This window comes from Ictidomys tridecemlineatus, chromosome 4 (genome assembly GCF_052094955.1).
Source record: "Ictidomys tridecemlineatus isolate mIctTri1 chromosome 4, mIctTri1.hap1, whole genome shotgun sequence".
Lineage (NCBI taxonomy): Eukaryota > Metazoa > Chordata > Mammalia > Rodentia > Sciuridae > Ictidomys > Ictidomys tridecemlineatus.
Window position 1 is genome coordinate 79013680 of NC_135480.1, and position 15940 is coordinate 79029619.

At 37.7% G+C, this 15940-nt stretch overlaps 1 protein-coding gene across 6 annotated transcripts in view; it reads left to right on the plus strand.

Annotated features, from left to right (window-relative positions):
- Fat3 (FAT atypical cadherin 3) overlaps positions 1 to 15940 on the plus strand; it is a 600104-nt gene that overhangs the window by 257767 nt on the left and 326397 nt on the right. For all 6 annotated transcript variants that reach the window (XM_078046859.1, XM_021734487.3, XM_040285086.2 and 3 more), the window contains one exon: positions 9235 to 9549. In XM_078046859.1, coding sequence (XP_077902985.1) covers positions 9235 to 9549 — 315 coding nt within the window. The remainder of the gene's footprint in view (positions 1 to 9234; positions 9550 to 15940) is intronic.

Sequence of the window (15940 nt, forward strand, 5' to 3'; positions counted from 1 at the left end):
CAAGTATATCTTCTTGAAAGAGAAAAGCATTTTCCAAGCAAAACTCAAAAATTCCCAATCCAAATGCTCAAAACCCCCAGACACTGTTTGTGCTGAGTGAGAGAGTTGCAGGGTTGGTAGTAAATAAGTCTAAAAATTGGATTAAAGTATAACTAATATCTGACAGTGCATCTACCTTCAGATGTTCTTGCTTCAAGAGCTAAAGGTTATGTTCTGACATTTCATTAAAAACTCCACATTTTTCAAGGCTGAAGAATTTGGTTTAGTGGGCAAATTTTTAATTTAATTAAAATTATGCCTCAAGCAAAATCGTTCTTGATAGCAAAAGTTTCAGCACATTTATCTGTCAACAATGTTTTCTCTCATTGAAAGTCATGGTGTTTTTGTTGTGGATTGAATAATTACAATACCATAAGGAATGGTTTAACAGTGCTGATTTAGGAGGTCAGGTGTTACCCCATTAGTTGGGAAATTGTAGTGTGTGTGTGTGTGTGTGTGTGTGTGTTACCCAATAAATACTATAAAACATATCAGATCCTGCTGGTGGCAGTATAATTAGTGCATCCTTTCTACTGCTCATCAGTTAATCCTAATGGGATTAATTGAGTGGTAACTGGAGGCAGGGGGTGTGTGGCTGGAGGAACTGGTTCCTTGGAGGTAGGGCTGTGGAGCATATATTTTGTATCTGAAAAGTGCAGTCTTTCTCTGCTTCCTGATCACCATGTGAACTGTTTCCCTATTCCACATTCTTCTGATGATGTTCAGCCTCACCTTGAGCCCTGAGGAATGGAGGCTACTGTCTGTGGATTGAGACCTCTGAAACCATGAGTTCCTGAATAAACCTTTCCTCCTTTAAAATTGTTCTGGTCAGATCCTTTAGTCATAGCAGTGAGAAAAGTGACTAAAGCACCATATGTAAACATCAACTCTACGTGAATCAAAGGCCTAAGAATTAAACCAGAGATGCTGTACCCAATACTTCAACATATTGGCAAAGGAACTGACTTCCTGAACAAGACTCCTAAAGCCTAAGAAATAAAATAAAATTCAATAAATGAGATGGCATCAAACTAAAATGTTTCTTCACAGCAAAAGAAACAATCAAGGGCATTAATAGAGAACCCATAGAATATGAGAAAATCTTTACCATCTCACCCCAAGTAAGGCATTATTTCCAGGATATAAAAATACTCAAAAAGCTTAACACCAAAAAAAAAAAAAACAAATCACCCAACCTATAATTGAGTAAAGGAACTGAACAGACCCTTCTCAAAAGAAGAAATAGCAGTAATCAACAAATATGTGAAAAGATGTTCAACATCTCTAATAATTAGAGTAATGCAAATTAAAACTACAGAGATTTCATCTCACTCTGGTCAGAAGGGCAATTATCAAGAACACAGCAACAACAAATGTTAGCAAGGATGTGGGGAAAAGGGAATGCTCATATATTGTTGGTGGGACTGCAAATTGGTGCAACCATTCTGGAAAGCAGTATGAAGATTTCTCAGAAAACTGGGAATAGAACCACCATTTGACCCAGTTAACCCATTTCATATTCCCAAAGGACTTAAAATCAGCATACTACTGTGTCACAGCCACAACCACATCAATGTTTATAGCAACACAAGTCACAATAGCTGAGCTATGGAACCAACCTAGATGCCCATCAAAATACGAATGGATTCAGAAATTGTGATGTATGTATACACAATGGAATATTGCTCAGCCATAAAGAAGAATGGAATTATGGCATTTATTGATGGATATATCTGGAGACTATCATGCTAAGTGAAATAAGCCAATCATAATAAACTAAAGGTCAAATGTTTTTACTGATATGTGAAAGCTAAGCTACAATAAAGGAAGGAAGGGAAGAAGGGAAGTCTAGTAGATTAGACAAAGGGATATGAAAGGAAAGAAGGGATAGGAATAGAAAAGACAGGAAATCATATAGAAATATAGTTATTAATGTGGAACAATGTTCAGTATGCAACAGTGAGGGTGTATAATCACACAGAAATATTTTGCTTTAGGGTGAAAATAATGTAGAGCAAAGGCAATACACCAGTAATATTAATAGTTACTATCTCTAGGCCATAATATAATGGGTGTTTTATTAAAAGTTGTTGGTATTTTATAGTTTCTTTTACAATGAAGTACTAAATAATTTTAAATACAATTATTGCCCTAACAAAGAGTTTGAATGTTCCAGAAGTTCCTTCGAGGTGAAAGAACTCCCTCTCCCATTCCCTTTTTCTCAAATAGGAATAGAAAAAAAGACACTTCAGCTTTCTTTCCATAGCTATTTCTTATTTCTTGACTATTAGTATCAGAAAATATTTGTAGATGCATAACCAACATCCTTTCTGCTGTCCTTAGTGCTCATTTTCTACTTCTAAAGAAATAGAATCCAATTGTTGATCTTGATGTTACAAACTCCGAATTTTCAGTCACTCAACCCAAGCAATTCTTGACTTCATTTCATACATTATGTGAGAGTACTGATTCCACTGCTCTAAATTTCGACCTTCTTTTCTTTTGGGGTGTATGGATCAGTGTCATTGTGTTGTGTGGTGAGTATGCAAATTAGCAATGACCACAGGTTACAGAAAGAGAAAACACTCTAAGCTACATGTGTTTCCCTCATCCTGCTGCTCTCCTCCTAGTTTTATGTGTTCCGTGCTTGGTGCCAGCTACACAGATTACAGTATCCACAGAGAGAACAGGTATATATTTTGAGTGCTCTAAAACTGGTACCCAAAAGTTTGTCTTTAAAAAAATCAAGTAGTGAGCCTATGTTTTCTGAGCCTAACCAACTTCACTGGCGAGGAGGCTTTTGAGCATGAAGCTAAATTTTAGAATTCCTGGTTCCCAAACAGACAAGGAGAGCTGTCTGTTTTCATTAACTCCAAATAAAAGCTTGAATTCAGCCTGCAGCCCTTTGCCTTAATCTCATGTGCAACTCTCCGGCTTGAAGCCTTGTGAAATAACGAGGAAGGAAGGCTGCTTGGGTTTGTGGACATAATTGTTCCCCACAACTGTGTCGTGGGGTTTTCTTTGCTTTCTGCAAAGATAAAAGATGTCTAATCAATGGGCTTCTGAGTGAGGAGGTGGGAAGAGTAGGACAAAAGTGTCCAAGGGTGGATGCGCCTCTGTGGATGAGAGCTTGGGAGAATGCCTCATGTTGCTGTTTCTGGGAGCCTGAACGCATTGGTTCCCATTGCTGTGTGCATGTAGGGGCAAGGCAGTATTTAAGGCCATGATAAAAGCTTCTGATGTCTTCATCAAGCTGCATCCTTGCTTCAAGCCTGGAGGATATTACCATGACTCTATCCACATTCTAGGTAGCAAAGGGACAACACATTACTGGACATTATTTTTAGAGAATTGTCTTATTAAATAGGGTGATTCACAGATGGAGCATAGAATTTCAGAGCCTATCAAGTCTGCATATACATCAGAGATGAGTAAAATTTAGTACAAGCTCGATCTGTCCCCATTCTATTTTATGATAACAGAATAACAAAATATCTAGTTGAATCAGTTTTTTTTCCTAATGCACTTATTCTTTGGGATGTTTGTCTTGCCTGAATTTACCAGATGTGATGGTGTTATCCTTCATTTACATATTCAACATTTATAGTTTCCAATTTCCAGCCACTATCCTAGGATAAAGAACAGAAGTCAAAATGTTCTTTTCCCAGAGGGAGTTCATAGTAAAATGAGAATGAAACTAAAGTGCTGAAAACAAAACAAAAAAACAAAAACGCAGAAGAGGAAGGGGTAAGCCCCTAGCCTTGGCTGGCTGGGTAGGGAGAGTTGTCTGCATTCTCTGGGAGACATGGGAGATTTGAGAGGCAGGGATGGGATGAGTAGCTTGTGCAGACATGCACAGAAGCAGAAGAGGGATGGATAGTAAAGGAGGAGTCAATCCTCCAATTGCTGGGTCTCAAAGCATTCCAACCCCTGAGGATCTTCTGGGGAGATGTAAAATTGGATCCAGAAGAGTACATTGCAGCAACTTTTAGAAATTGTGGAGAATAATGAAATTACTTAATATCCTACTACCAAAGAGCTGTGCTAACCTATTATGAGGAGCACATGGGCTTGGAATTGCTCTCTTTTTCATGATAATGCACGCATGTGGATAGATCATCAGGGGCATGCCTCATGGAATGAAAGGAGTGTGTGACTCCAATTCAGGGCTCTGCATTCCAAGCCTGACTTTGTCTACTTGATTTACTGAGTGGCTCACTTTTAAAAATTCCAGTTAACATAATGCATTAAAGTATATATTTAAATCTATACCAAATATGTGATATATGAAGCATAGGGAAGTGTAGGTATATGTGAAATACATACACTAAAATGTATTAGAAACATTATAAACATATAAGTGAAGTCTCTCTCTAGTCAAATTTTCTGTACTAATCTCCATTCATCCCATTTTTGCCCATCTCAGTTGTGCCGTGTGTTTCAGACTGGCAGCAGTTACAGACATGATTCTAGGGTGCCTGGAATGACCCTGATTGGGCCTATGTAGGTAGGAACCCCCATTCTTCCTTAACTGTTATCACACTCTGTGAAGATCATTGATCCTTGCTACAGCATTAAAAGCCTCACACAGATCCAGGGTTGCATGGAAAAATCAGAAAAATAGCATCTGTGAGATCTTGCTGGAGCCAAGCAAGAGCTGGCTAAAGGTGAGAGAGGACCCGTGAAGGTGTTTTATGTGCTTTCAGGAATAAATCAAGTTAGACTTTGACTCTTGAAGAAATAAGCAATCTAAAACTGCAGTGAGCTGTCAACACTAGGGGAGATTGGGTGAAAGAGACAAGAAATTCTGTATGTTTCTTTGTTCCTTCCTGTGATTCTATAATTATTCCAGAATAAAAAGTTTAAACATTTTTTTTAAATGCCTGAGAACTGAAAGGTGCTATTTTGGTTGATTGGAGAGGATTAAATATATTATACATTAAATAAACAGAGTCTATTGGGGGTATCTACAAAGAATATACCATCAAAGTGTTTTTTAAAATTTTGTTTGTTTTAAATTGCCATATTTATCTCTGCCGGGTAATTTTCATCATGTGATGAGTTCATGACCTCAAAGCATTCCTAAAAAAACCATATGTCCATGGATTGTTTAGAACTGTCATGGGTGGTTGGGTGTCATTCTTTTTAGACAAGATGTCACTGGAGATGTGCTTTGTGGCATATGGGGATATGACTAGAAAGTAGATAAGGTGAATAGCCATGCATGTAATATTTATCTGATTATGAACAGCTCCATCCATTTTTCCCTTTTATCTCAAATATTTAAGCCAATTTAATGAGTACCAATGTAAATACATATTTTTTCTCATATTTGTTCATGGATAAAGAAGAATAATTATAGCAAATATATGTCTCATGCTGAGATCAACTATTTCAAGTTCAAGCTGTGCATAGTTTTGCAGCAATAAATCAATAAATACTATCAGTGGGTCTGTTATATAGTTAAATATTACGATGTCCCAAGAATTCTAGGCAGTTATTGTCTTTATTATACAGTAAATGAAGATGACATGCAAAAAATATTTAAAACATAAGCATTCTCAAAAACAAAGGTTAGAAAAATTTCAACTAATTTTTTTTTATAATTGATGTTGGCTTCTTTTTTGTTGTTTTTTTATTTATATTTTTTTATGTGGTGCTGAGGATTGAACCCAGGGTCTCACACATGCACGGCGAGCACTCTACCACTGAGCCACAACCCCAGCCCCCCCAACTAAATTTTTAAAGAATGTTAAATGGCATTTTCATGAATATAAAATTTGAGCATCTTATTTAACTCTGCTTTGAGCATTTTAATGATAGGTGAAAACTTGAGGGACAGGATGTGTTCCTGCCTGGGCTATCACTGAAGTGCTTTACACTGAGAAGCACTCCTTGAAGTCTCTAAGAAGTTCCCTGTAGATAGGACATTATTTATACCCATTCCAATTCCACTCAAAACACATTTGTAAATGAAAGGGGTCATATCCTATTGGGATGAAGAAAGGACTAGCAGTCAACATAGCACCTGAGAAAGGAATTCTTAGACTGGAGAAGGAAAGCCCTGGAAAGACACCATTATCTTCTGATACTTGAAGCACTATCACAAGTAAAATACTGTTTACAGACTTGTTCACTTTTATCCTGGGATGTGTATAAAGATACAGGTAGGAATAGTGTCCAAAGTTACAGAGACCTATTGTTTGTCTCAGTGTGAAGAATCTTATATTAGCTTAAACGGCCTAGTATTTAGTGAAGCTCCATACTACTCAGACATACTTGAGTCTGAGCAGAGCTGGGTGCTGGAGTAGGAATGTTATGTATGTATGGGGGAAAGGGTTTCCTTAGGGAGCCTGTTGTGCCTAGCTAGAATTCTTTGAGGTCAAATCAGATTGAGCAACGTTAGTTGATTTACCCCTTTGGTGATGACCACTAGCCTACTGCTGATTACTTGTCCAACACACACATCTACTGAATATCTGCTGTGTGCCAGGCACTATTGCAGGAAGTGAGATCATATTGGTTAACCAGAGACTCTGCCCATACAGAACCTACTTTCTACTAACAGGCATATGGAAGAGATGCTTTTCTGAGATAAAAACTCCAGTACTGTGCTGGTAATAGACCAAAAATATGTCACAGGCACTCATGTTCTACATATTTTTATAAATCAAAACAGATTCTCATTGAAAAGAATCCATTCTGCTTTTGTTTTTCATATTTATATTTGCAAAGGCATAACAGGATATACCAAGATGTATCTCTTTTTTATGATTGCTACAGTCAGTATGGAGAACCCAAATAAAATATAATATTGCTTAAATAATGACACTTCTCTAACAAAGGAGGAAAACCTGTGCATATGAAATTCTATGTGGGTTTGACTTCTACATAGATTAACAGGACAATATAGTTTTGGCTAGTGACTGTTTTCAAGTTTCACATACCAAAATTTGATAACTGGAGATTTCCTTTACTGGTGGAGTGAACACTGGCATGTTATTTAACATAAATCTGTTTTCTAATCTTTAAAATAGCAAATGCCTCATGAGTGCTTGCACTGTAAGAGATTTGCTGAATGAATGAAAGATTTGAAATACTCAATGAGGAATGCTTCTATCACAACTATCATTGTAACAAGTACACAACATTTTCTACACAATGATGGGTGTGGAGGAAGTGATAGTAGTAACGACTGGTTATAAAGCTGTCTCTCTGTGGAGATGATATGATCCTCTGTGGAAAACTATGAATTTATTAAAGAAAAATCTGTTAGCACTAATAAGTGAGTTGAACAAGATTGCATGATATGAGATCAACATAGCACAATCATATTTTATTTTATATACTAGCAACCAACAATTAAAATTAAAATTAAAATGATAATGGCATTTGTAAAACAAAAATATAAAATGTTTAGAGATAAATTTGACAAAAGATATGCAAGATCTGTATTCTATAAAGTGCTGCTGTGCTTTGTCTTCCATCCAGAAATGGCCTGGTTTCATGTCATGTCCATCTCTGACTAAAGATCTCCAATTGCCCTGTGCAGCAGCACCACTCATGGTTGTGAGTGATTCCACAAAACTAGCCATGGTATCTGTAATGGTGTGTGTCCTCTTCTCGGATGTACTCACACCTGGCTTGGTATCCAGCCCTCAGAGCCTTCTCTTAACCTTAATGTCCTATTGACATTCTATTCTAGCTCAGCCCAGTTATAGAACTGTTATTCAGTTAGCAAACACACATCACTGTGTTTATAATCACAAGTTTTGTTTTAACTTTGTCTTATTTTCTTCTCATTCTCCTATCTTGCATCTGCTTTTCAAATGTCACATTGGAATTTCTATTCTGACTCCAGGTATCACTCATAATTTTTCAGGAATTTATTATGCTTTACATATTTCCACTGATAATATTTAAGATTGTCTATTGTCTCATAGCATGTCAATATGGAGCATTCTTTGGTGAATAACTTTGGAACTGAAATGTCAACATCAATTGGGTAAATCTCACTTTGAATGTTTTAGCTATTCTGAGCTGTGGGCAACTCTCAACTCTGAGTATTTAAGCTTGTTTCTGGACAGACGCCTTCTTCCATCCCAGTTGCTATAGTTGGCAGTTAGCTTATGCAGGGTCTGCAGGCCAAATTATGTGTCTAATTTAGACAAAAGTCCAATAGGAATACAGAGGCTAGAGTGTTCCAGGACACAACTAGAAAGCAGGTTCTTGAATACTTTGTGGATTTTTAAAAAAAATCTTTAAAAGGATTTACATGAATTTCACACCTTCTGTGAATACCCTATGAGAGATTTTATAAGCTGAGACCCAGATTTTCCCAAGATGATGGCCATTGCTTTTGATTCTCTCCCCATGTTGGATGAGGACATACCAAGCACTGTGTTTTCTCTGTGATTTTTTCTGGAAGATGTCTGATTTCCTGGTTGACACTTGTTTCAGCTATGAAATGGAAAAGTTGTGGGTTAGTGGATCTGATATTTTTGTGTATCCAATTTAAAATGATTGTCCGTGAGCATCTCTTAAAGTTGGTCAGGGTTTATTTAGGGCCGTTTGTAGAATTCTTGAGGAGGATAGAACTCCTTCAGAAAGTGTGTTGAAATGTCTGCTTCTCTGATTGTTATGGAATAACTGTGACATTTGATTTTCAAGGAAACAGTATGGAGGAGGCTTACATCCTTACAGGCAAAGGGCTATCAATTCTACCAGGCAAAAGAACATTTGAAAGTTTTCTTTTTCATTTTTGTGAATGAAAAATTTAGCAAAGAAGAGATTTTTGTTGCATAGGTGATCAACTCAACATCAGGTCAAATGGAGATATGGGCTGGCAGTGGCATTGATTTCCTATGTGACATGAAAGTGTTTTGATCCCAGACCCACTATCTTCCCATTCCTCCCGGTTGTCTCTTTCTCTATATGTATGACATGTCTATCTCCAAAATTCAAATAAAGTATTTATGAATGCAATTATGCTTCACAAATAGTAGATGAACTATTTAATCCAATCCCACCAAGAATCATTTTCTTATGTAAAGAGTGACATCTGCATTAATCTCACATTATGGATTTTTTTTTTCCCCATATGCCAAGATTATTCAGCACACCCTCTGGAATGGGGCTCCTGACTCGGGGTCTTCTGTTTGCTGTAGCAGTCATACTCTCACCATTTTCTCTTAGGGGTCATCACTGCTGCAGATGTTCTTGACCGCGAGACAACAGGGTCCTATTGGCTGACGGTGTATGCCACAGACCGGGGTGTGGTCCCACTCTACGCCACCATTGAGGTCTACATTGAAGTTGAAGATGTGAATGACAATGCCCCACTGACCTCGGAACCTATTTATTATCCTGTTGTCATGGAAAATTCTCCCAAGGATGTATCTGTCATTCAGATCCAGGCTGAAGATCCAGACTCCAGTTCCAATGACAAACTGACATACAGGATCACAAGTGGGAATCCTCAAAATTTTTTTGCCATCAATATCAAAACAGGTAAGGGAAGGCTTATATGATTATTTTTTAATATAGATAGTCCAGGATTTAAATTTATCACCCTGACCTTGTTGTTCCAGATTGTTTATTTTATTGTCTAGAGAACAACATCTCCTTTCTGGAGGTGGTTTCTGGAAAGGTGAGTGCTCCTCCTGTTTCTTTGGTGTGTGTTAATTTCACCTAACACTGAGGTGAAGTGGTCTAACAGGAATCGAGCTTGCATAGAAAGCAGTGGATTTGCTTTGCCCATGGTAATGAAATGTGGTTTCCTGGATGCTCAGATTGCTGTCTGCCTCCTTTTCTTTCTTGAGAGAGGGTATTCTGGCCTGTCCAGGGTTCTTGGGCAAGTGTAGCCTGGTCTGCCCAGCTGACTTTGCAAGGCCTGTCCTTCCATGAACTTCTCCCTTGCTTGGTTCTGTCCAGCTTTCTGTAGACAATATCCTTTCACCTTATACTCCCACGCATTTTGTGACCCCTGCACTGTCCATTAATGAGTGTCAATTTTCAAACAACTTCCAGTGTCTCAATCTTTTCATAAAATATGAAAAACTTTATTTTTTTAAAATCTTTTGCTCAAAAGGTTTCTAAAGATTATAATAAGAGCTGAATTTATTAGATAAAGGTCAAAAGGCCTGAGGATTGGGAGCAGGTGCGCAGTTTGGTTGACTGTGCTCTGAGACAAGGACACCCACTGGAAAGGTGCTCTGCAGAGGGCCAATGCTTGCTTGTGATTTGCCACTTTTAGATCTGAACAAAGGAATAAAACACTGAGAGGTGTATTTTACAGGGTATTATTCATTGAAATCTAGAATAATGTAAATTAATTTTTCCCTGGGTCAGTGAGCAGGTACTGCTCTAAAGTTAGGCTGGGTTGATACTTGTTTGTATGGGCAGACTCAGCTTTCCCAACAACTGATAGTTACTTCTGCCTTTATTTCTTAAAGGAGAAATGTACAGTTGACCCCACACAGGTTATCAATGTCAGATTGCTATTGAAATACTTTCAACAGAATACCAGATTTTTAAAAAAAACATATTGTCACTTTTCTCTGATTTTTGAACCAGTCAGTGATTATGTTACTCAGACTTCTGATTCAAATGATATATGACAGGATTTGTCTGGTGTTTGATAGAGTGGTCATCAGCTAGCAGTGTCTGACTAAGGCCACCTTGTATGGAAGGGGAGGACTCAGAGGAGACTGGCCAAACTGTCAGAGCCACACTAAGTCTGGACAAGTCCCCAGGCACCCACGGAACCAACTTCCTGATTTTTTTTTGTTATGACAAAGAAATTCATGTACTATGCAGACAGATAAATAAATTTAAAGACTTTACAAATGTAAAAGTAAGGATAAGGGAAGAGGGAGAGAGGACAGAGAGAAAGCAAAGATATTTTAAAAGTCCCGGTAAAGAAGTTGACGGCACAGACATCTTCGTATTCACCACCCAGTGGACTTTTCAAATGCCCTAGTCAGATTCTGTGTCTTCCATCTTGATCCTATTGCCACCGAGTGGTCATTTCATTAGTGGTGGGCCCAGCATCCTCCTTTGAAGTTTAAAAGAAAAAACTGGAAAAGGTTAGTTTCACGTGTCTTCTTCTACTTTGGACTGAAAATGAAGAAAAATCAGCATAGGTAAGAATTTGGGTAGGACGTGAAGAACTTAGACAACATATTTTGTACACTGATATATCTAAAGCTATCTTTTATACGACTTTTTTTTTTTTTTGAAATTTCAAAGACCTGTATTATCATAGTTTGGCTTCCATTGCATAGTAAGAGCCTTAGTCACATCCATAATTTTCGGACTTGCCATAGAATTTAAAAGAGTATTTGTGCCAGGAATGACATTTTGGTTTAACTGGTCTAATCGTGTTAAAGAAAAATATAGCCTACTTTGTAGTTTTCAGACACAGAAAATGAAGATACTGGATTTTATTTGTCAAGTTATTCAATCACTAAGTATTTATTTTGCCTATTAATTTTACAGCAAGATCTAATAAAAAAGATTATAAACTTAAGACGTGGTCCAAAACTTTCAGGGACACAAAGTAGAATGAAATTAATATAATAATTAATAAATACTTATGATGGAGTGAAAGAATACGATAATTGATTTCAGTAGGGGAGCTTTACTCTGTATAGTGTTGGTGAGAGGGATGGTCAGGGAGGTCTCCATGGAGGAAGCAGAATTTGGGGTTAGAAACTCTGGGCTTCAAATTCTTGCTCTGCATTTTCTAACTGGGAAACATTGTGGAACCCACCAAACCCAACAGACCTGGCTTCACCAGCTTGAGACTCGGGCAAGGTATTGAACCTCTCGGAAATTCAGGTTTTAGCAATGAAAGATTGTTGCAGAGTTTAGGGGTCCTCACGTGAAATGTTTACCACAGGGTCACAGCAAATGTTAATACCCTATCCTGTTTACATTTATCACAGACACATCACTTAATTTCTTTGGCCCTCAGTTTCTCATCTGGAAAGTGAGAATGAGATGGTTTACTCCACAAGGTGGCTCGTGGAAACACAATGCATGATGAGTTTGAAGGCTGTTGGTAAATGACAGAGCTCTATAAGACTCCTGTGATTTCTATGCCCGTTTCTTTTTGTAAAAATTGATTAATTAATTTATTCTAATTAGATATTGAGTGCAGGATGCATTTTGATTCATTGTACACAATTGCAGTACAACTTTTCATTTCTCTGGTTCTGCACGATGTAGCATTGCACCTTATGTATAGTCATACATGTACCTAGGGTAAGGATGTCCATCTCATTCCACCATCTTTATTTCTTATGAGACCCACAGAACCACAAGCCATGTGAAATTCTCCTTCAGTGTGTTGCTCAAGGTGTGTTGCTCTCTGTGGCACTCAACAGACTCGCTAGCAGGAATTCTAATTTTGGGCATTTTTTCCCATCCCTCTAAAGTCATTTATCTGGAAAAGTTACATCAGTATAACATTTTCCAGTAGTGAAGTGGGAGGAATAGCTGACCAATGAATTTAGAAAAGATTTATGCTTTAGATTTTTTTCCAACTGGAGTGTTGACACTAATAAATTGACCTTTTATTCTTTTCTTTGTGGTACAGCTGAAATTTATAGAGTTTTGTTTGGTTTTGACAATGCACTACATAACAAGTAAAGATTAAAATGATTAATACAAATGCAAATTATGTCAATACTTATGGTCTACAACTTGTAGCAGATAACAGATGTCCCTCACACCAAAGGAAGTGATCGGATAGTCTGTTCCTTACCCGAAGAATCACTTGGGCTTTTTCTACCAGACTTAGGATCTCGTAGAATGAGTACTCTGTATACTTTCTTCAGTAATTCTTTTTTAGCTTAAGAAGAAAAATAAAAGTTGCAGTGCTCTGAGGCCTTTGGGGAGCTGTATGAGGAACTCTTGATTAATTCCAGACTGAGCAGCTGAATTCAAGCACAGCAGAGTCTTGCTGGTGCTTTCAGAGGCTCACCCACATGTTCCAAGAAGGTGACACTAAGAGCAGATGTTCAAGCCTCTTTGGGTTAGCAGGAACTTTACTTCTTTCCATCAACTGTAAAAAATTCAAGCTGGCCACTCACTAATCATCCAGGCTAAATTAGGGAACAGGGGTGAGAAGTTCCTCTAGAACTTCAGAAGTTAATTTTCATCATGTTTACCATATAGATCCACTTAGCACAGGGCTGGCATGCCACCATTAGTAGAGCTACTCAATCATTGTGAACCATAAGTATGTTTTCATCCCATATTCTCTAGTAGAAAGGTTGTATAAACTATAAGCAAACTGTTTCAGGTTTCTACTGTCTTCTGAGGAACGCATCCTTTGAAATCAGTGTTACCTTGACTTACTAGTTGATATGTAGTACCAGGGCACAAATTCAGTTTTATAAAACACATTATGTACCACAGTTGACCTAAGCTTCGGGTGTTGGCAGGGTGGAAGGTAAGACAGAAGAGAGTTTCTGCACTTAGGGAATTTAGTCTTGTGGAAAACATGAACCATCACATATATGATACTCTTACAAGGCAATTGCATAAGGAAGCTTATTTTAAAAATAAATAATTGAACTCTGGACTATAAGCTGTAAACAGGGTAATATTGGTCAGAGCAGGTGAGGCAGCTGGGAGCTGCACAGAACTGAAGTGGGCCCTGAAGAATGGGTTGATCTGCAGGGAGAGAAGCCTGTTGAATACCCAGGGACCATAAACTAGGTACACTGACCTGGAAAGCCTGTGTGTTCCTATTTGAGCTCCTTTCAGAGACGTGATATCATCAGAAAAGGTATTTAAAAGAGCCATGAATCTCCAGAGCCTTATAATTAGAAGTACCAAATAAAAATGCAAATCCCTTGTTTGGGGTTTGATAATATTTAGATTTTAAAGAGCATCCTTTTTAAAAACTTTTTTTGAAGACATCTATTTCTAAAAATAATTGTTTTAGAAGGAAAAATGTATGTTTTAGTCAGCATTTTCCTGGCAGTGATTAAAAAACCTGACAAGAAAAATTTTAGAGGAGGAAAAGTTTACTTGGAGGCTCACAGTGTCAGAGGTCTCAGTCCATGGACAGCTGACTCCATTCCTTGGGGCTTGAGGTGAGGCTGCTCATCCTTTCTTTGGCTGCTGGTGAGCACCTTGGGATAAGCCTGAGTAAAGTGCACTTTATATGTAAGGGGACCACCTTATAGTAGAGAGTGGTGGAGGGAAGAGGCTCATGTAATGACCAGAAGCAGAGGGACACTTCTCTTGTCAGATACAAAATATATACCCCAAAGCCACGCCCCTCCAGTGCTCACCTCCTCTAACCACACCCTACCTGACTTCAGTTACCATTCAGTTAATCCCCTTCAGGAGATTAATTCATTGATTGTGTCAAGGCTGCCATAACTCAGTCATTTCTCCTCTAAACCGTTTAGCATTGTCTCATACATGAGTTTTGGGGTGACACCTCACATCCGAACCATAACAGCAATCATAAAGAGATCCTTTTAGTCTTTCCATTCCTTTCATTAAACATAGGTCCAGGATCAGCATATATGCTTTACTCAGAGTGTGTATCTATAAAGAGGATCTTTGCTTAATCCAGATCATCCAATGATTTATTATCAGAACTTGGACTTTCTATGTCTGTTTCTACTGTCTCTCTGTCTCCCTCCGAGCTTTTGCTCGCTGGCATCTCCATGGGCATTTGAGTGCTGATGAAGCTTGGCTTTCTTTGGCTTCTGGTGAGCATCTTGGGGATAAGGCTGAGTAAAGCGTACTTTATGTGTAAGTGGACCACCTGCCCACTACCCCCACCCAGATCATTTGCGAGAAAGAAATCTTTAATACCTACCTTACAAGAATACCTCAAATTCTACCTTTAACTATTGATTCCTTTGGCTGTAGACATTTTTTTTCCTATTAAATGGGAGATTATAGCTTATTAAAATATTATATATCCTTACTTTTTGATCAAGTCTAAATAATAGCAGCTTGCCTTTTGGTATATGGCATAAAACTTTAGGAGCAAGTGTTAACATTAATAAAAAAAAAAAGTAACAGAGAAATTCAAGTCCCACTCCAATCTGATAATCACCTGGTGAGCTTACTAGACCAAGATTCCTGGGGTGTAGCTGGGTGATTTGCATTTCTAACAAGTTCCTGGGTAATGCTGAAGTTGTTCCCCAGGGATCCTAAAGAGCAAGGCTGTAGAATTCATTTACCAGAGGGAAACAGAATAGGTAACAGGATGCTGAGAAACACATCTGAGAAAAAGGGAACCAACTTTATAAATCATTCCCCTTTCACCTAATAGTGCTAGAATTTTGAGAATTTACTATGAAATTCAAAGTGCACACTCCACCCATTAACCAAATCAATTCTCATATCCTTGCTTATAGTTTTTGTTTCATGAATTGTAGGAAAAAATGAAAATTCCATCTTTGTAATTGTCCATAAGCAAGGACTCATACAGATTCCTAAGGTTTGTGGTTAATAAAAAAAATGGGTTACATAATGATTGTCCACACTTGTATTATTTCCAAATATATAGAATCAAGCAGAATTTGTTACTAAGTGGAGTCCAGACATACTTCAATACACAAAACACTACTGGATTTTAGTGGGTCATTATTTAAAAAGCATTAGCTCATGAGACAGTGGTACTTCAAAATAATTTGCCATTCTAAGTAAGCTAAGCCCTACATTTGTGCCCAGATCTGTTTCGTGGTTATCAGCTTAGAAAACCATCTTTTCTAGGAAATCAGAAGAAAGCCTTACTTTGTGTATAATTACAGAGATTTAAAGGAAAAAAATACTGTATGAGGGAAAAGAGTACAAATAGTGGTGTTTGTATTTCAGAGGAAATGTGGAAATCTCTTATTGTTGGATCTTATTTCTCCTTTCT